This window comes from Coloeus monedula, assembly GCF_965178545.1.
Source record: "Coloeus monedula genome assembly, chromosome: 5".
In the NCBI taxonomy this organism is placed as follows: Eukaryota; Metazoa; Chordata; class Aves; order Passeriformes; family Corvidae; genus Coloeus; species Coloeus monedula.
In genome coordinates this window covers 52,536,107-52,558,437 of record NC_138785.1, presented here as the reverse complement: position 1 = coordinate 52,558,437, position 22,331 = coordinate 52,536,107, and the positions used below count along the sequence as shown (strand labels likewise).

General features: G+C 37.6%; 1 protein-coding gene across 5 annotated transcripts in view; it reads left to right on the top strand.

The window, feature by feature from the left end:
• The window catches only part of TBC1D1 (TBC1 domain family member 1), a 100,182-nt gene that overhangs the window by 39,141 nt on the left and 38,710 nt on the right, over positions 1–22,331 (top strand). For all 5 annotated transcript variants that reach the window (XM_082281358.1, XM_082281361.1, XM_082281357.1 and 2 more), the window contains exons 3-9: positions 8,574–9,107; positions 12,166–12,255; positions 13,233–13,337; positions 13,969–14,101; positions 15,512–15,603; positions 17,214–17,324; positions 20,298–20,426. In XM_082281358.1, coding sequence (XP_082137484.1) covers positions 8,574–9,107; positions 12,166–12,255; positions 13,233–13,337; positions 13,969–14,101; positions 15,512–15,603; positions 17,214–17,324; positions 20,298–20,426 — 1,194 coding nt within the window. The remainder of the gene's footprint in view (positions 1–8,573; positions 9,108–12,165; positions 12,256–13,232; positions 13,338–13,968; positions 14,102–15,511; positions 15,604–17,213; positions 17,325–20,297; positions 20,427–22,331) is intronic.

Here is a 22,331-nt window from a genome sequence, read left to right as displayed (position 1 = left end):
ACTTGCACATCACTCAATCAAAAGCATCCATAGGCTGACTTCCTCGCTCTGCCCTCCTCCATGAGACTCTCAAAATAAATTTTGAAGGGAGGGGGATTTTGACATGCATTTGGGTCAGCTATCAAGAAGGTTGTATCAGAAATAACTGTAGTTGTAATAAGGAGACACATCAGCAATGGAGTTTTCCTCCCTTCTTGTTTGGAGTTGGATATTGATAAAAAGGACAGAAGAATTTCAGGCCTTTTTTTTAATTGCAAAGAAATTGTATTCACTTCTGTCTGTTTGTTAACCCCTATTTTGCCAGTTGTACCATTTTGATAACTGCCAGAAGCCCAAGAGCAAAGGAGACCGGGAGAGAGCCTGTATCCTATTGTACAAATGAAATTTAATCTGATTAATAATTTTTCAAAAAAAAATTTAGTACCTCATTTCCTGTTTAATCGTGTTATTGCCTTTCAGTTATAAAAGACAAATTCTCTCCCTCGCCTCAAAAAAAATCAAAACAGAAAAGAACTCTTGTCCTGAAAGCTTTAAAATGCCGTTGCGCTCTTTTTCCATTTATAGCTATCTAAGAATAGGCTTCCTTCTGTTTCCCACCCCATAGCCTCCAGTAAAGTCCCAGGCCTGTCTCAACCCTGTGAAGGAAGCTGCTTGCAATTCCATCTTGCACCTCTCCCAAAAAAAAAGGATTTAATCTCTGTTGATAATGAATGAGCACAGATATTTCTAGTTATTGCTTACAACAGGTATTGCCTCGTTGTTCAGTACTCACCTTGTAAAATGTGAGCCAGGAACCCTGTAGGTATGACCAGCAACTACTTTTATGTCTTAAAATGCTGTTTTCTTTTGTGAAGTTGTGTGAAAAGAAACCTTTGAAACAAAATATGGAGAAGATAACCCTGTGAAGATGTTAATGCCTTATTTGAAATATCTTTTGATGTTGTTCCTTGCAAGTTTATGGTACTGAATGGAAGAGCTGATAAAGCAGTACAGAATGAAAAGAAGTGGTTTTAATTTTAAGGACAGAAAAGGCTGGGCAAATATGAATTAGTGAACACCATTCACTAAGCCCACCAGGTATATGGCAGAGTATACTTCTATTCTTCCAGAAGCAGATTTTGTAGGAATGCCCCCTTCAGAGCCAGTCAGGTGCTGTTGTATTTGGAGATAGTCTAAAAGCACATGGAGACTTTCCCAACTGCAGTTTGCTTTTGGGTCATGCATTTTCATGGGGAAGGGTCCAAAAGTAAGAAGCAATCTAGGACATGGCAGTTTATTTATGGAGAGTAGCCAGCTTTTGTTGTATTTCAGGTTTCAAATAAGGTATGTCTTGAACACATGTGTAAGAAAAATCCTTAAAGTGTGTCAGCAACATGATGCATCTCTCTTCGGGAGGAAGCACCACCACAAAACAGAACAGCCCAAATTCACTAGAACACTGAGTACAATTAAATTCTATTTCTGAGCTTGATTACAGTACTCTGTGAACAGATTCTGCAAATATTGGTTTGGGTTTTTTTTTTTCTGAAAGGAAAGAAAACCTTTTTGTGTCTCTTTAAATTACATTAAGTGCTCCTAAACTCGCATGATTTTGCAAGTGTACTCTGTCTGGCTGAGGAATCATGGGGAATGTTCTCGAGCTGAGATTTGTCTGTAATATTAAAAGGAATGTGATACTGTGAAAGTGGCATACAGTACTCATAACATCAGTCTGCAGTACTTCAACAGTCTTCTGGAGGTAGCACTTGATGTGTGTGGGAAGTCTAGTCCCCTTTACAGCTTTCTATGATAATGTATAAACTGTAACAGTATGTGTTGGCTACATGGAGCTCCACTCTTGGTGCTGTGTCAGAGTCATCTCAGATGATGCTAGTGGCATTCGTCCACTCATCCAGGTCAAACAGAACTAGATTTAAACTGATTACTCTCTTCTGCCCCCCACACAATATCCTTTGAATTTTAGTGCAGATTCATCAGCTTCTTACATGCATGCCTTCAAAATTTGAGTCTTAGTCTCCTCACCCTCACTTACCGCTTTCTCTGTGTAATGCCAATTCGAGCCTTACTGAGCAAACCATGCCCACAAGTAGGCATGTGTATGATTGTTCTTCCTTTCATGGGCCCGTGGTGATATTCAGCTGTTGATCTCTTCCTTATTAAGGCTGAAACACCACCTCTGTCTTGCTTTTGCAGGTTTCACAGCCCTTCCTAAGCAGCACACGTGCACTGTGGTTAGTCCTGCTGGCTGCTACTCTGGCTACCTCTCCCAGCCCTCTGGTTGTGCTCCAACTTGTTCTCCTTTTCAAAAGACATTCACGAGTTCTCTGGTTAAGTGAGACACCCAGTGTATCTTATGTGCTATAGAGAGAAGTGCTAGACCAGCATGTGTGGCTGGTGAAGCTGCTGAGAGTGGCACAGTTTATAGGTGTTTCATGAGCAGTGAGGATACAGCAGGAAAATTTTGGATCATACACGTTGAGGAGTGAAGTCATGGAGTAAAAGTAAATTGTCTCTGTGCACCTGCCAGACTGTACTTAGGGAGCTGTTGGTAAGAATGTCCCTTTGGTTCTACCCCTGGTGCATTCACTATGCACAGAAAAACTGACAGGACTGAAAGAGCTGTAACTTTATTGTTCTCTGAATTAAATCTGGTTTTGAAAGTGGCTTTGTGGGAGGAATAAAAATCAACAAATAGCAAATGAAGAAAGGTAATAATTAAAGTATTCCATAGAACCGTTTATTAAGGGTCAATGGGTAAAAGGTTTTAAAACAAGAATTGAAGTTAATGACTGGAAAAAGTCAGGGAGGTGTAAGAGACTGCAGACTAGTCTCTAAGCAAGACAACGGAAGAAAAAAAGCCCTGTGAAGACACTTGATATAAGACCTGAATACAAAAGGCCTTTCACTGAAATAGAAATCAACTGCAAAAGTGTATAACTCTTGTCTACCTTGAATTTCTGCTAATGCCAGAAAGTAAGGAAATTCTGTCTTGGTATTCCTACTTGGAACTTAGCTGGATGTGACCCCCAGCATCTCATCAAAGTTTGAAGTTTTTGCCTTGCTTTGTGTGGGAGACTGCACTGTCAGAGATCACTTCCAAATTAAATTATTCTGTGATTTTGAAAGGAGAAATTGTGCAGTACCGCAATTTAAAAGAAAAAAGAGTACCTGTGAAAGATATTAATTAAAATGCTTTAGGTTTAAAAATGCCAAACTTTAAATCCTATGGGTGGAAAAAAGTGTTCAAGAAGTCAGTTGACCGCTACTGTGGGTTAAGGAGTGGTAAGGACAGGAAATGCTGATCTGCATTGATTTCTGTGCCGCTATTTTGCTACCAGCATGCTGGAAACAGACCAACTGCTTTTTATTACATATCAAACTACTGAACTAAAAACTTTTATGCAGTCTTTTTTAAAAATGCAAGTAAATACTGTGCTGTATTACCTTTATAAGTGTTGTGTATGTTTAAAAAATTATTTTAATGTCTTCATTCTACTACTCTTACAAAATATTCCATGATTGTAATACCTTCTGTGTGACAAAAATATTGCTATGTGTCCTGATACAACTGTATAGCTTCTCCCATGATTAAAAAGCTGGGTACCCTGTCTTTTCTGTAGCAGTACTCTCTACTAAAATAAAGAAGGAAAGATACTAACAGCAAACAGTATTAGACTTCTTGACATATTTTATTGAGCTTGCTCTATTGATCAGAAAAAAAAAAGCAAGTAAAAGCACTTTAAAATAATTCAAATGTCCTCTCACACTTGAGTAAGCTAGCAAAATTCAATCAAAACATCTACTTGTTTCAAGAGCTTTGTGAAAGATTTTTGAGGCTTTGTTCTAACTGGGGTGATGTGAGGCCTTCTGAGGTTCAGCCTAAGAATCTGACCCTAATGTTTTTCAGTCTCCAGAAATTTCTGGACTCTGTTGCATAAGACCAATTCCTGTTAGCACAGGTCTGTCTTGGGTTAAACAAAACTACCTGTGTCCTTGAAATCGTTAAGCCAGTGCTTGAGCCCTTCACTGACCTGAAGCCTTAATGCAGAGACCAGTAGATGTAAACTGGTAGATTTATACTGCAGGTATAAACACTGCGTAACATCTAGAATAATAAATCATTCCACTTTTTTCACCTAGTCCTCCCAGCTGATGTGTTAGCAGTTCTTTTTATGTGGCACATTTTGTTTTCTTATCTACTATGTATAAAAGAAAAGAGGAATATTTTTTTAGTCTGGTCTTACTTACCAAAAGTCAGCTGTTGCATTCAGCTGTTACTGGGCTCTTTTCATTAAAATAATTTCTAACTCTTTCTTAAATCTACTGACAGGATAAAGACCTTGACCTCTTACATGCTTGTATGTAAACTTACAGGGTGACTGCTAGTTGCAAGGGGTAAAAATGCAACTGCAAATTATGTGAGGGGAAAGAGCTGTTCTTTGCCCTTCAGATGCAGCAAACCCATGCATGCTTAAAAATTACTGCCTTTTGTCATGATTTGGTGCATGGCATAGAAGCTGTAGTTATTTGTCTTGTAAATGAGTAACATGCACTAGGAAGTCCTAGGTGTTGGTTTGTATTTTGCTTGAATACCCATGAGTCAGGCCACAAGAATACTCAACATTTCAGTTCCCTGCTTTGTCTCTGCAAAGTAAACATTCTCATGATAGCAGAAATAATGTGGTATGCTTCAAAAAAACCCAAAAGTCCAGTGTTATTTTTAATGGTTATAGATACATGATCTTTTCTCTGTATCTAATTCAGACACTCCAAACACAAACCTTTTCCCTAGTACATTTCAGTTGTGTCTTCTGTTCAGCAGGCTTGTTTGGCTTCAAGTAATAAGAAGGTAATGCTCTGTGTTTGGTAAAGTTTTGTTGTTGCTTACACTGATGTTCTATACTTAGTTTTGTGGGTTTAGGGAAATAATTTTAGGTCAGCAGTAGTGGTTTTTCTGATTACAGAAACAATCTTTATCCACTAATTACATATTAATATTAAGAAACAAGTCAGAAAACACTTAAGAATAGAAGTATGCTAGAAAAGAGAATTTGCATGGCAGGAAGAAATCATACCTGTGTGCAACAGTCTTCCCCCACTGTCTTAGCAAGTTCAGATCAGTAGGCACAATTACCAATAGGTATGTATAAAAGCAGTTGGTACCTGTATCACCAAGGTGACATAAGGTGGCACCTCAGGAGGTTGTCTTGTTCAGCCTGCTGCTCAAAGCAGGATCACCTAGAGCAGGCTGCTCAGCCCATGTCCAGTCGGAGTTTCATATCTACAAGGATGGAGACTCTGCAACCTCTCTGGGCAATCCATGGCAGCTTGTGGCCACCTTTGTAACAAAAAAAAGATTTCTTTCTTATGTTCAGAAAGAGCCCACAAGCTTTAAAAGACTCCAAGCAACATTAACTTAATTCAGGAGCAACTTCATCCTTGCTGCTTTTTGATACAAATTGAAGAGCTATAAAACCTGATTCTGTTTACATCTTAATTAATTTTGGGAAGTTTGCAAGAGATGTGGTTACTGATCAGCCAGTGGCATGCTGCTTAATCTGGAAATGTTCCAGCTGTGGTTAATAAACTTCTGGCTTCATCTTCATTCTAATAACCTGAAATAATTATAATATATTTATTTATAACTACTGTTTACTTCATTTTTATATACTCAGCATCCAGGTCTGTTTACTTGGAGAGCCAGTGTCAGCGGATACAGAGGGCAAGTGGATTGTTCATTTTCAATACTTGCATAAAAAGTCTGGAGTGGTACAGGTAGATAAAAAGAGCACACATCTTGATCAGGCAAAGAGCAGTTCCAGGGAAATAAGTATTTTGGGGTTTTTTTTCATTCAATATGGATCTTGTCTTTACTAATGAAAATAGATAAATGTTTAACATACATAAGCATCACAGGAAAGCGAGGTGGTGATTTGCTGCTTCTGGTGCTGCATCATTTGCCTAATCAGAAGTAATAAAATTTTATTAGCAGGCTGCAAATTTTTTTAGGTCTGTAAGTGAGAACAGAAGAGTCAGTGTTTTTCAGTAAGTGTAGCACGGAAGCCAGCTGTTACTTATCAATGACATGATTCAAACCCTAGCATGTGTGAAAATAAATAAATAAATACTCCTCTTGATTTTTCATCAACAGGCCTGCTGGGTCTCCTCAGACACAAGTTTATTAACTACTGCAGAGTCCTTCTGTGTGATGTAGTGTCTTTCCCTAACCACTGCCTGTATATAAAGTATAGCCACTGTTGAATAGCTATTTTGTCAATGTCCAAGGTGTTTGATAACAGAAAACATTGAAGAAGTTAAATTCAGTAACTGCATGTATGTGCTGGATCCCTAATGCCTTGTCAGGGCTTTAGCTCAGATGCAACCCTTGCAGCACCTGCACTACTGGAAACTGTCCTTATAGGCATTGACATGTGTGTTGCTGGGGGAGCTTAACTGTGTTGAGACAGTGGCCCTCTTTGCCTGGGTGAGAGCTGATGTTCCTAGCTTTACCAAAGTAAGCAGAGTTCAGAAAATGTCTCAGTCCTTTGCTGTTGCCTCTGCAGCCTCAGCAAAAGCTGAGTTGGGATTGCTGGTCTCTGCGTGTATCCTGGGCAACTCAGTAGTAAAATTGCCTGTGGCTGGTGAGTGCAGACACTCTCACAAGAGTAAAACATGTTTATTAAAAATTGCTAAAGCAGTTGCAGCTTCAAACATGGGTAGAATTAAGTTTTATGTTTTACTGTCATTCTGATATGTTATGCCACTAAAAATTGTTTCTTTGAAGGATTATTGGGTAAATAAAACTGAGGTAGACCTTAAGCTCACTGTAGAGCAAATGCATATTGTTTGAGGTACTAAAGATTTGTTAGATCCTTAATGTTCTTCTTGTATACGATTAAGAAGTTAGGCACAAAGCTGCCTGAGCCCAAGGCTTCCCAACTGGTTTGTGACATATCAGAGAATGGACTTATGAATTCCTGACCCTGCTTGTCTTGCCCATTCTTCCCTATTGTCTTTGCTGAATGATTAGCTGATGACTCATGCCTTGCACTGAAGGGTGAAGTAATGCTTCCCGAGTTCCTTGTTTGTTTTGTAATATGTACCTTACTGCTTTAAATCCACTAGTTATATGTGTGTGCCTATCTATCTATCTATCTATCTATCTACTTATCTACCTACCTATCCATATCTTTATCTTTGTTTCCTTGTCTATAAAAGGAATCCTCCTGAGGTCTTTATGAGCACCCAGAATATTAATTCAGTTTTCAGTGGTCAAATTTTTTTCCCTTGAAGTCCTTTGTTGTTTTGTCAGTTGGTTTATGACATTACTGCATTATGATTAAGCAATAGATGACCATAAAAATGTCTGAGAAAAACCAGAGTCCAGGTCTCCAAAATATTGTCTAGGTTTAGGGATGCCTTTTCTCATCAGGGAGATGGTTCATCTGGGCTGCTATTTTAGTCTGCTGCTCCTGGACTTCATCCTGTACTATCTGCAATCAAATACTTGTAAGTAAAGAAAGTTCCAGTTGATGCTTGACAGGGGAAATTTGTTTTGTCAGGGAATTAGCAAACTTTGAATGGATTTTTCTCAAAGTAACCTGGGTAAATAAAACAGCTGGCAGAATTAGCAGTTGTGATCATAGATATAGATGATGGCCTCACATACTTCGTTACAGCAGGAGCAGCACAGACTGCAGAAGAACCTTAATCTCCTGGCTCTAGCAAAGCAGTGTGATGTAACCAGGCCTTGGCCTCGCAGCAGCTTAGCAGGCAGCATATGCATATCACTACCTTCTAACCATATCAGCAACTAAGGCTGTTTACTGTCACTACAATTGTGTCACATGGCAGTTTGGGTTCTAATTACAACATCTGTGACCTGTAGCAGGTTGCTGTCTCATGGAGATGCCCTGCAAGTCATACTGTATGTGAGGTAGTATTACTTAAGAGCGTCACTTAGGACACTCGTTTAGAATAAAAATGAACATTTAAAATAATGAATATAGTTATTAAAAAATACAGCTATTTACATTTTTTTTAAAAACCCACCAAACTGCCATAACAATGTAATATGCTATTATGAAGTGGAAAGCAAATTTGAAAGAGACTTGTTAACCTATATGACGTGAGTGTTTGAGTAAGAGAAGGAAGTGAAAAATAACAGAGATTAAAAAATAACTTTACCAGTTAATTAGTCCATGGCTTCTCATATGCTTTCTGAAGTACTTCTGTCTTTCATTTTGAGATGGAATTTGTCATGTTATACTGGTTGCTTCAGGGGCAAATGTTTTACTGAAGATGATGAGCGTATCAAGGGACAAAGCTCTTTTGACAAAATGTTGGTGATGGTGAACTCCTGGCAAGGAGATAAATCAGAAATTCCTCTTAGTATTTAACTGCTATAATGTGTCTCTTGAATAAATACAAGATCACTTCAACTGGTCTTTTATTTTTGAAGCTGAATCAAAGTGTCCATTCCAGGAAAATCACAACAAGGGAGCCTCTTAATTTTGCTATTTGTTTGTCATAAAGCACCGGATGCTAATGTGTATTTTTTTCCCCACCTATAGGTGCCTGAGATTATAAGCTCTATTCGACAAGCTGGAAAAATTGCCCGTCAAGAAGAGTTTCAGAGTAATCTCTCAGATGTTGAAGACCCTTTTGCCAAAAAGTTTGAGGTGCTGTTCTGTGGACGGGTAACAGTAGCACATAAAAATGCACCTCCAGCACTCATAGATGAATGCATTGAGAAATTTAATCGTGCAAGTTGTACAAAAAATTCAGATTTCAACTCATCATCCCAGCAACATGAAACTGCCAATAACTTTGGAGGCTTCTCTTTCAGCAGCAAATTTCGGTCTGTATTCCAGCCCTTGGTCAGTGAAGAGGAGGAAAAAAGGCCAATTAGGAAATCTTTTTCTCAGCCTGGACTTCGTTCCTTTGCTTTTAAGAAGGATTTCCAAGAGGGAAGCCTTAGGAGTAACAGCTTTGTCAGGTCTTTTGAAGAAGATGCAATTTCACTGAACCTAAAAAGTCAACTCATCTATGGACACAGTGTTGTGCAGCCAACTGACATTGCAGAAAACCGGACTATGTTGTTTACGGTAAAGCAAGATTTGCAGCTTCTGGTGGCGTTTTCACATCTTGGAGTTTGGAGTGGAAAACACCAAAGCAGATGTTCTGACAGATGGCAGTTACTTCTTTGATAACTTAATTGCAATTACCAAAGCTTAACTGAAACTCACCTATTTCTCTGGAGAGCATTACTTGTTAGTGCAAATTGGTTTCCATATTCAAAATAAGTTTATATTAAATAGTTTAAAACAGTACTACCTGAAACACTGGGCTTCTAAAGAAAGCTTTTAGAAAGTTACTGCAAGTCAGTGGGTAATTGTGCAATTGCAGAATGTTATGTATACTTACACTAACTAGTAACAGCAGAAAAAAATTTCCAGGTGAATGAATTACCTGTAACTAGAGCAGAAGGACCAAACCATGACAGAGAGCTAGTAGACTTTGCCCCATGATTAGCAGTGTAATTGATGAAGGTGCTGCTGCTGCTGCCAACATGTCTGTGTAATGATGGAGTAGTAGCATAATAGCTTCCTACGCTACTCCACACGTGCCTCCACTCCTGCCCTGCTTTGGTGTGGCTGGCAATGCCTTTGTCTTAATAGGTGAGCAGCAAAACTACTTTCCAAGAACTGAGAAGCAAGTAAGGAATGTGGTATTTGTTCCTCTTGCAATCCTCATAATAGATAAGCTATGTAACAGCTTTTACATAGCTTGTGTCTTCTGAGCATAATGCAAACCTGGAGCTGATACTGCAAAGGCTGACTCTCCTAAGGTCATCTTGGATATGTCAGCTGCTCTTGGGGTTGGACATTCTTAGGCCAGTAATGGAGTGCAGTGTGTGCAATTACAGCAGGCTTTTTGAAGCGGGGAAAGAGAATCCTTAAGAAGGATTGCCACTGTGTTATGTTTGTAAAAAATTGCATGCAGTAAATGTTGTAGTTAGCTATACCTGAATTAAAGCTTCTGTTTGGTTGTGGCAGACTGACATCAGACAGAGAGTGGAAGAAGATGGAGAGATGTTTCTTCCCTAGTAAAAAGAAAGCCACCTTCTTCCCCTGAGCATGCATTTCACATAGAAAATATAGGTACCCTTTGTAATAATAATGCCTAATTTTAAATAAATCATGACTCCATTATTAATTCATGGCACATATTTTAGAAATGGAGAAATTATAGTTGGGCTAGGTACGTCCAGATCCTCTTACTCCAGTGAGTGCATTTTTAATTTGTATTAAATAGATGTATCAGTTCTCAAAGACACCTGCAGCTTCAGCCTGAATATAACATCAGTCACCTCCTGGCAGGCACATTTCCAAATTGTGCGGCTTTGCTGATCTGGCTTTGTGTTTTGGGTTGCTTTTTGCCTGGGAAAAATATTGTTTAGTTTAGTATGTACAGCTGTATTCTTTTCCTATTCAGCCAACCTAAATTCAGCTGAATATAAGGAAGTGAAGTAACTCTAGTTTGTGCCTTCGGTGTCCACAAGCAGCAGCTCATGGCAGAGCTGAGTTTGTTGGTTTCCTGTCCCCGGTGTTCAGCAGGTTCTGAGTAAGGGAATGCGGGCAGCGTGCTCAGGTCTCATCAGTTTGTGTCTGGCTACATATGAAACGCTTACAAGTAACTTAATATCCAGAGGGGAAAAAAAATGGTTGGTATGTTCTTAGCTACTTGGATTTCCCCTAGGGCTGAAGCAAAGATTGGTTGATGAGGTGTGAAAAATATTCAGATTAGTTATCTGCCAGCTCTCCTCACCTGATTCAAACAGTCCTGATTTTCATGCATTTTCCTGAAAAACTGCTTTCCTAGCCAGTTTCTTAGGATCTGGCAGGAAGGAGGAGATATTTTTAGGTTTTTCTTCTAGCTGTATGTCGGGGTGGAGGGGGAAGAGGTTCATTGGTTTGGATTTTTTCCCCTTGTTCAGTTGACTTTGAATGATTGCTACTGCCCAGGGACCAAGTGTGAAAGAATTATGTGGGACTGAGCTATAAAAAGGAGCCTCTTGCTGCAGGGAGGGGAAGGCAGCAGCAATCAGGAGGCAGCTGAGTATAGCCCCATGAACACAGGCAAAGACAGCCCCAGGGACAATACAAGGAAACCAGCAGGCACCTGGGGAAAACCATTGTGACTGGTTGAAGTGAAAGAAGAGGTGGAAGGTGAATGCACAGGACCATTTTTAGACATAGAGAGGTGGCACATCTGACTTGATCTGTTCACACACAAGATTTGTCCCTTACCCCTTTCTTAAGAAAGTACACTTACATGGGTGCTGCTCATGTTTTTATATGCATCTTTTGGGAGTTGGTAGTGATTGAAGCAGGTTTCTCTCAGTCATGCTCATGAGTGGATACAAATTCCACCTGCCTTCCTAAAATCTGATATGATACTTGTTTTTAGCAGTCTCTGATATGCTAGAAAATATGAGGAATTTAAATTTTTCTGTTACTATCTTACAAAGATGTTGCCAGAAGCTGAAAAAATGAAAACAAGAGTTTCACCTTAAAAATGCCGTTTGCCCATCAATACTTAGCATCATCTTTTGACTGTACAAATGGCCTACAGATTAAATTACATTAGAAAATATACTCCAGTAAATTCATTTGTGTCGTTTTTGAGTTACAGGCTTTAAATTAAATGTTATATATGCCTTAAATAAATAAATAAAACTCTAAAAAATGATTAGGTGGAGTACGGGAAGAGGCACACACTTGGATTTAAATTTTAGAACAATCTCATTAAGTAGCTTCTGTGAGTGTGGTACATTCCAAGACTGCAGAAAATAAGAAAAGGGAGTGTGAGTTTATTTCTCTCAGTGCAAAATAGGTTATTTGTGATACAACATTGCTCTCATCTATTGAAACATTATTTTCAGTCTCTTGTCTCGTTAAACCTCAGTGCCATAATGTGCAGAGCTCTCAATGCCAAATCAGTGTTGCTTCAGTATTCTTTCTGGTAGTAATATGCCAATTGGTATAAATATACAGGTAGAAAAGAAATTTGAGGTCTGTATTCAGGAAACATTTTTATAGTGGGATAAAAGGAAGTGTAATGTTACTTGTTAGACCTTGCAATTTATTTTGCTCTTTTTAGATTGGCCAGTCTGAAGTTTACCTAATCAGTCCTGACACAAAAAAAGTCGCAATTGAGAAAAGCTTTAAAGAAATATCCTTTTGTTCTCAGGTAAGATTGTAGTGTATTCTTTTTCTCTTCTTTTATTGTTTAAATATTCTCTACTTGTGAATGGTCATGCTCTCAACAGCAGTTTCAGTGATTGCTATTGAAAAGTTGCTAATTAATCAGTAATTTTATAAAACCATCATTCTTCTTTCATGCTTTGCATTGTGATTTCTGAGATAAAGACTCATTTCTCTATGCAGTGGATGAATAATATTAGCTAGAAGGAGCACACTGGTCAGGAATACACTCTTGTTTGAGATTGCAGTGAGCATGATTCACGATTACTCAAATCTTGGGATCTCTGAGCCATATTTTTCAAGAAGTGAGAATGAAAGGAGAAGAATTGTGTGTAAGAGTAATCTGAAAAATACTTTAAAAACACGTTATTTTGAAGTATATAAGTTGAATGCGTTTAAACCAGTACAGTCTTCTGCCATGTAGAGGTGGTATATGTGATGCACTAAGGCCAAGCATGTTTCAGAGACTCCTCATTCACTATTAATCCTTGTTCCTTGTGCCCCAGAGTTTGCTTCTCTGTCCTTCTGCCTCTGGCTTTTTTTGGATTGTTTTGTGGGTTTTGTTTTGCATAAATTACTTTGGTTTTGATGACAGTAGCTTTCATCACTAAACATACAGGCACATATTCTGAAAATGTCAGAGTAAAATACATTTTGAATAGAATTTATTAGTCTCTGGGTCTGATATATGGATCTTTTATACTTCATCCATTAAAAACAAAACAAAAAACCAAACAATGTCTGACTTAATTGAAATTCAGAAGATTCATAATATTCCATGATCAGAGGTAATAGGTTCTATAACAGGATGGAATTTTAATGGCCAGATGTCTTTAATGTAGCTGTAACAGAGATAAGTGACCTATATGTAATGGTGTTTTGTTCTTTTCTTCCTGAAAGAAATACAGGTACAAAACACTGAAAGTAGATATGACTGCTTCATTGCTGTTTTTTCTTTGTTAGGGAATTAGACATGTGGATCACTTTGGGTTCATCTGCAGAGAGTCTTCAGAAAATGGAGGCTTCCACTTTGTTTGCTATGTGTTTCAGTGTACAGATGAAGCACTGGTAAGTGAAAGAAAAGAATAGCCAAATAGAGTATTAGGCACTAAAAGTCTTCTATTGCTCCATGCTCTGTATTTTGCTGAATGTCTTCAAATCCTATTCCACTCGGAAATACAAGTATTTCAAAAATGTAGTTAACATAGCAGTCTGCAAAAGACCTTTTCATTTGTTTTGAGGTTATAAGTTAAAATCCTCTTTAAAATCAAATACATCTTCCTTTCATTTCACAAACTACGTTAGACCTTATGCCTCTTTTTTGGGGAGTGTTTTCTCATAGGGCACCTGTTCTGAAAATCAGGACTATGGTCCCGTGCTCTAGGTAAGACCAGTGCATCGCAACTGCAGTAAGCTTTTATATCATAGACAAAAAAGGGTTTGATAGAGGGTAGGATCTTTTATTAGACCACAGTAATAAAATTGGGTGGCCTGGAAGAGACATGAGTTCATGATGAGTTTTATCTTGCTTGTGTGTTTGTGCACAGAAATGACATGAGAACAGCTTGTCCTTTTAATCATAAGCACATTGCCAGGCAAGGGGCAGTATCATTCTAAAAGACTGTTGTGTTTGTGTTAAGGAAAACAGAAGCTCAGTGGAAGAGTGAAATTCTGTTCTTTTGCATGCCATTCTCTTCAGGTTGATGAAATCATGATGACATTGAAACAGGCTTTCACTGTGGCTGCTGTGCAACAAACTTCCAAGGCACAGCCCCAGCTCTGTGAAGGGTGTCCTATGCAAAGTTTGCATAAACTCTGTGAAAAGATAGAAGGTGAGATTTAAAGAACTTTCTGGTTGAATATTTTTTCCAACAGTTTCATTGGAGGACAGTCTTGTATGTAAAGTCCTAAGGAAATTAATGCTTAAAAAGAGCTTGGGACTTGGGGTGGAAAGTTGAAAGCCAGTACTTTTATTTAGAGGACTGTAGTGTCAGGTTTTCCGTAAAGTAATAAGAATTTCCTAAGAAGAGTGAAGCTCCTTTGTTGTGTTTTAGTTGAACTTTTGGTAACTATTTGCAAGAATAAACATTAGTGGGTTGCAGCTTGTTTGGCTCTATTAGCTGTATAGAATGCAGAACATCGTAGATGAGGAACCTCTGAAGGATAGATGCTGCAATAGCTGTGTCCTATTGAATCCACTCAGAAACTGGCATTATGCTATCACTAAGCAGGAACTAAACAGTATGCCAGTTTGTGGTGTTGATCTATGCTCCTTCATGAAAATGCAGAAATTAGAATTGTAGTTGTCACCCAGAACAGAAGTTCAAGACATAAAAAACCTCTTTACATTCAGCAAATTTTGCAGTTAGATTTTGTTCGTTTAAGTGATGTTTGGGGTGAATAAAGGGCAACAGCAGCTTGTCAGATCACATGACAGTGGCTTGTTGGACTAAAACCTGTCTAGTATTAATTTGATGAAACTGGAGAACTTCCAAAACTACTTTCACTCTATTTTGGTATTCATCTAGCTGTGATTTTTGGGAAGTTTCTTAAAGGCAAATGATCCTTAATGCCTTCAGTCATGCCATGTGATTAATCGTGTCGTCTGCTTCTGAGGGAGATATTCCATGATCAGAAACTGAAGTGCACAATACTGTTGATGGTTGGCTGGTTTTCTGCAGAAAATAGAGGAAAGGAATTTAATCCAGGATGAGAACAGAAAAAATAACCTGAATGAAAGGGTAGTCTGCTTTAGACTGTTAAAAAATGTTTTCACCAAGAGGCAAAGCAAGAACTTCATTAACATGCAATAAATTTACTCATTTGCAGAAGGGACCACAGCATAGAAACTGGAGAAAGTGAAAGGGAATTATATTTATACCATAAACAAAATCCAAGCTGCACTGCATAAAGCATCATTGAAACAGTCTGCTAAAATGCAGTAGATTGTGGGTTTATTTTATCTTGTGTGATAATGGAATCTTCAGCTAAGAGTATAATCCTGGTCTGTGCTCAGTAAATCTCCTCATTGCAGAGTTCATGTCCCTATGTTTTAAAGACATGAGTTTAGTAGTAGCTTTAAATTAACGTAGAGTACTCTCTAATGCCCTGTTATGAAATCATGGAATGGGTCAGCTCAAATAATTGACAAGCTTTGGCTTAAATTGTGAGCATATATACGTGATTGATTAATTCTGAAAAATTTGACCCTGTAATTTGTTCTTTTTTGTTCCTCTTGGTAGGGTTGCACCCTTCTAAGACTAAACTAGAACTACAAAAGCATCTAACCACACTAAATAACCAGGAGCAGGCCTCTGTTTTTGAAGAGGTTCAGGTAAGCTTTGTTTCCTACAAGATTTTAAAGCAATTGGTGGTTTTTGCTAACATCTCTGCGAAGCACAGAAGTTATTTTCATTTTTTGTGAATCATTCATTATTTTTGTTTAGTAGACTGTTAACCAGCTTGTGCTTTAATTTCAATAGTATTGTTTTTCTAGAGCTGTTAAAAACTTATCTTTTGATGAAAATGACTTTTACTCATTTTTCTTCCCCTGATACTCCTTGCTTTCCATGAAGATGTTGCCTTCTGACTGAGTAAAACTGAACACATCTTTTGTGGGTGAAGGCAGTAACTTGTACTATGAGGGCATTCAGACTGTTACTTTGACTAAAACAAATTACTGTAACATTCCCAGATCAGAAAATTTCTTGCCTAAAATTTATCCTAGATTTTAATTCTTGTCAAACTAACTAAAGAAGTTAAACTTTCTATCTTCTTGATTAAATCTATTTTAGAACAGAGGAAAGCCTAGCTGGATTTAAAACAGATGATGTGCATTGTAGGAAATGTCACTGGGATTGACACATTGTTGAAGACTAAGAAATTTCAGACTTTTTAAAAAGTAATGTTTCCTTCCTCTCTTGAGTCATTTCAGTCTCTTTGTGTGTTTCCACGTGGCAGTTTATCACACAATACCAAATTTGGAAGTTACTGTGTGGGACCAATTCCATGAGCTAAGTGATTTCTTAGCATACAGCAGCTAGCAGCACTGGTGCCTTTTAGTGTTCTGCACACAATCTAAAGCTTCTAGTAGTCACAGGAAACTGTTAATTGCTTCTGGTGAGGGTCTGCAAACGATTAACTAGCTAAAACCAAGGGTAAAGTACAGATCTCCTGCCCATCTTTCTCAGCAAACTTTCTCAGTTGGACAGCCTGGAATGTTGCATTCTTGCAGATCCATGTATTGTTACCATGATTTGCATTTTTAGGTAACTATCAGCCTGTGGTACTTTTAGTAATCTAATGTGCTACCTTGACATTAACTAATTCATACTGTATCCTCTGCATTATATCAATAGGCTTAAAACAGTGTATGTTTTTCAAAAGTTAGGTTTCTGGGATTAAATTCTTTAATAAATTGTTTTGAAATCTTCTCTCATAATAATTCACATTTAAATAAAATGCAGCACAGACACATATGTTCACCTTTTGCACTAATTTATAAAAGACCTATGTCAATTCCTAAAAACTAGATGTCCAGTATGAAGGATTTCTAGAAGTGTTGTGAATCCTATCTCTAGGACAGTACTCCGTGTGTGCAACAAACTCAGAACTACAGTGGTTCAGTTTTCTTTATATCAAAAGAAAATTGGCAAAAATATTTTTAAAGCTTTTATTTGCTTGTGGCAGTTTGACAGCTGTACTGTTGTCCTTCGTCTTTCTTGTAAATTCCGTCATGTATGAAGTGAGGTCGAGTGTTTCTCTGGCTGTATTGGTGCTTTGCCTGGGACAGTGGTGTCCTCTGGTGGACCGGAGTAGTAGCATTAACAAACTAAACTTGTTCCTACATTGATGATTTATTACAGTGACAAATGAAAGGAGTAAATATTTGCTAACTGTTACTCAAATGTCTAATTATTGTGCTTGTGGTGTTTTCAATGACAGAAATTAAGACCAAGAAATGAACAAAAGGAGAATGAGCTGGTTATCTCTCTTTTGAGAAACATGTATGAAGAAAAACAGAAGGACCATGTTCATGTTGGAGAAGCAAAACAGGTAAGTAATCATTCAGTTTTAGTTCATGTAAGGAGAAGCCAGGAAAAAATTTTCCTTTTGATTTTTTTATCTTTCCAAATGCAAATTTCCATCACTGGCAATTTGAAACTTCAGTGTGTAAGCAATAGTAAATACTGTGGTTTTTTATGATTCGTAGACTATTGTCATGCGCCAAAACAGATATCTCAGATTTTGAGGTCCCTGGTACAGTCTGATTTCAGGCCTAGGAGACAGAGGTGCAAACAAGGCAGACTACTAATTTGTTTATTTGTTCTCACTGCAATGAAAATTCAATACCTGTGAGAGAATGTATAATGAATTTGTGATTGCTCTCAGCTGATCTGTGGCATTCGCCATCCCACTGTCAGTGTTGAGTCAGTGTAATGACAACACTTTGGATTTGATCATTGATAAAGCCTGTTCCATTTACTCAAGACTGAAAGTTACTTCTTACGTGCAAACGACCATTTGAAGTGGCCTTAAGATGAGGAAGATTGCTGCAGAAACAGCAGCAGAGACTCTCATCCATGTCCAAAGAGATGAGCTACCTTTTATTCTCCATCAGATTCCATAAGTGCTGTTTAACTGGCTATACCACACAGTTAAGGTTTTTCCAAAGGGATTAGTGATTTTGGATGCCTTCGTTTGTGAGTAGCTACCTTGAGACAAGTCAAGGAGGTTAGTATTTAAAAAAGGAGTCCATCCATTCTCTGGAAACTTTCAGTTCCAATTATTTAGACCCTTTTAAAAGTCTTGACTGTCCCTCTACTCTTGGTTGGTAATTCCGTTGTGATGACTGCTGTCAGCTGTTTGTGATATAAACTAGCAAATGAATATATGGAGGGTAATTAGACCCATGAAGAAATAAGGAAAGTAGCAGCAAATCTTCATTTACTGTATTTTCATTTTGTTAATCTCTTCTCCTTTTATGGCTTAGTAGCTAATTATTGACTTCCCTGAGTAAACAGAAAGAAAATTGCATATTTCATTCTCTGATTTATTGTCTTGGGCATCCCATCAGAAATATGCTTTTAAGAAAAAAGCATTTCTGTTCTGGCATAAGAGGAAGAAACATTGCTTGAGGTCATCTATAATTATACCTGAAATATTTTTATTTGGTGTAATGCTAGCTGATGATCAAATAGTTGTCAGTCACAAATAGCTTGGAAATAGGGATATACAAAGCAAGATAAGATCTTAGTATGTCTTCAGTGATTTGAAAATTTGTAAGGCCTGCTGCAATCTGTTTGCTCAGTTCCTGAAACCAAATTGGTTAATCTGACACTTGCAAAGATGCCAGTGTTCTAAGAAGAGAGCTGACTTCCCCTCAGTCTATCATTTGTCTCAGCATAACATTTTGTATTTACTCTGATAATTTATCTCCAGACCTGTGTAATAGCAGATACCTTTGAACACATACTCTGTTATTTGTCTCAGCAGTCATTAAGCAGTGGCACCCTGATGTTCCCTTCTGTTCCGCATATTCACTTTCATGCTTTTCGAACCCTTTTTTTTTAATATATTTAAATCAGGGGAGAAAAAAAGATGAAATGTGATACTAGTACATGGATCTTGTTTAACAAAAACACTTCAAAATAAGTGTCTTTTCATAAGAATGTAATAGCAAACAGTATCTGATTTACACTTGGAGAATGAGGGAGGGTGTCGGGGTTTAGGAATAGTAGTCCCCATGCAGTGTCCCCACCAAGACTCTCCAATCCAGACACCTGCTGCGGTGGGATGGAGAGGGCAATTGGAGGCACAAAAGGCAAAGATCACGTGTTGAGATAAGAACAATTTACTGGAAATAGCAGTGAGGTAAGAAAATGACCAGTAACAGCAACAATACTAGTCACAGAGGGCACAAGCAAAGAAATTATTCACACAGAATCCACCCCCCCAATAACAGACAGTACTGGAAGGCTCCCTCCTGAAACATTTTTCCAACTGGAAGGGGCCCATTCTCCCTGGAAGAGGGACCTTTTCCCCCTACCTCCAGCAATGACAGATGGTATAAAATACCCTTCAGGTCCTGGCCATGCCCCCTCCCAGCTACTGCAAAAATTAACCTTGTCCTGGCATAACCATGACAGAAGGCAAAAAGCAAGAACATGAGCCTGTAACTTGGCATACTGGAAATAGGATGCTTTAAAATTATACCTAGACAGGACAATTTGGTGGTGGTTATAATATGTCATTCAGCTGCCCATGTGCTAATAATTGCACAGATCAATCATTCAGATCTCTGAATTTAGGGACAAGTAGAGAGGGCTACGGTGCCTGTCAGCTTCAAGATGAAACCCCCAAAATAGCACTGAAAACTGAGCTCTGGTTTCTACTGCAGGTGTTGGGCTTGGATGGTAATGTTTGCATCATAATATAATTTTCCTGTTTGCTACATTAGTCTTCACCAGCACTAAAAATGGACTGAAATATTTATTTAAGAAGCAAAATTCTCAATTAACTGTTAGCTTTAAGGTGGAAATGTTTCTACTGGTGAAATATATAGAAGAGTTAGATTGTTACACATTTTCCTGGCCCTTAGAATGACCCATTTTACCATAATGGAGAAAGTTGAGAGTTCCTGTTAATGATGAGATTTTGATTAATTTCTTGGTTGAAGAGAAGGGAATCCGTCAGAAATCTCTAATCTGCTACACTTAAACATTCAGAATTTGTACAATTCTACATTGGCATTAAAGAAAATTTGTCAACAGAGCCATAAATCCCTATCAAAATGGCAGTTCTTCTGAAGAATGCTAGTTCACTCAACACATTTCCTTTAAGAGATTTCCTGTTCTTATTTTAGGATAGTTTGTTAAACTTCAGTACCAGTATCACTAGAGAAAAAGGCATGAATAGCAGAGGACACCAGGAAAAGTACTGATTCAGGTTACAGAAGTCTTCAGACTGTTCACTGAGATTTCTCCATGCTGTTGAGTATTTTGCATTTCTGTTTTTAAAAACTTGCAGGCTTCACAACCTCTGGCTGAGAATGCTGTAAATGAAGTGTCCAGCAGTGCTCCGAGATTCAGATTAGATATGTTAAAGAACAAAGCAAAAAGATCTCTTACGGAATCTTTTGAGAGTATTTTATCACGTGTAAGTATCTTCATGTTTATTGTCTTTGAACATAATGTCATTGCTTTGTTTATTTGAGTGATAGAAAAGTCTTAATTGTTATCATTCCAGGCTGTAGCCCAAAGGTTATTAAAGTCACAGTGACAAAAACATTTGAGTGTACATTTTAGAAAACAAAAAAAGCAGGGCTTTGGTAGAGAGAATACCAAGTCCTGGATGAAGTGAACTGATTCCTAGATGAAAAAAGTGTGTATGTAGGCATTTCAAAAAATTAATATGAAATTGAACATGAGGACTTACGAAAAGCAACAATTGTTTGATTTCTCTTTGGATTTAGAAAACTAAAACAGTAATTAAAATTGTTCACTCCTCTTTACGTAGGAGGAAAGTATTGAGGAACTGACTAAGCATTTCTAATGAGATGTGTTTATTAGTGGCATAGAACTGATGAATAGTGAGATATTTGAACTTTTAAATGCTGTAGATTATTTGAAGGTGAGGAATGTAAAAAATGGCACTAAGAACATGAAGGCATTTATGCAATATTACATCTGGTAAAATTCTCTGTAGACAGTGTCTGGAAATACTGATTAGTGGAAAAAACTTGAGCTTCTATGGGATAGTGGTTCTTTTCCAACCTAGTTAATTCTGTGATTCTGTGAAAATGTTTATCATGAACAGATTGCTGAAATTAGCTGTTTAAAGTAAACAGCAGCAGTTCGTAATTAAATCAGATGTCAAGTTTAATCACAGTTTAAACCTACGGAGTGTCTTCTCACTCAAATATACTTCATTTTGCACCTCATGAGAAAAGTCTTGAGGAAAGTAGTAGAAGGCTTGGAAAGACTTCTGCTTGACAAAGGATTAAAAAATCAGACCTTCTCCCTTAAAACAAAAGGGTTGTGACAGAATGCCAAATGAAAAATATTTAGGAACAGAAATTGGACATTCTCATTTGTAGTCAGCAAAAAGTTACATTGAAGCAATACCTAGGACAATTTATCAGTTCATGGAGAAGCAACTTGTAGTGACAAAACTAGGTTTTCAAAGCTTGTTTCAGACATCATATCTAACCCATTTTCTTAAGACAAATAATAGCAAAAACATGGTTTTCCTGTTACAATTGTACATATAGAGATAATTTTTAGTTTCATATCTCCCCTCGTTACTTGCCAGACAGCATTTCTAGAATTCACCCCTATAAAATCCTGCTGTGGCTGTGCTCAGGATATGAAACATGATGTCAGTGTTGTTACATTAAATGTAGGACTGTTCTGATTTGTTCCAGTTTGTCCTGACTGGTATAAGATGCCATCACATAAGCCCAGCTGTATATTGGTTGCATTTTCACTGTCATTGCTGTTTTGATGGAAATTCTTAATTTCGATCAGATCTGAAGCCAGAAGTTTTGGCTGAACTTCAAAGAGAGATAGTCACTGTTGTGAATAATGACAACATTTTATATTTTACCTGGAATAAAACTTCAAAGAGAACATGAGCTTTAACTTCAGAACATTAAGAAATGATACCATTTAAGGTTAGGAAGATACAAGTTCCATAATTGTGTTAGCACATAAGAATTCATCATTAGGTTTTGTGATATTTTTCTTGTTTACACAGCAGCATTACTCAAACAAATGATACAAAAATATTGTTGACAGATTATACAGAAATATTTATGCTTTCTGATTTGTAGGCACTAAAATAATAATACAAGAAATTATGGTTTGCTGTGTATTAAATTTATACGGGTTTTGTCTTTTGTAATAGACATCCTTTTCATTTCTCTGTATCTTTGTAAGTACCTAATACAGAAGGTACTTTAACAGTAGTTACAGTACATGTGAAATATGTAATTATGTACCTATCATGGAAAGCACATCATTGCCCATGAGAATTCCTTAATTCTACAGGATCCTTCAAGTT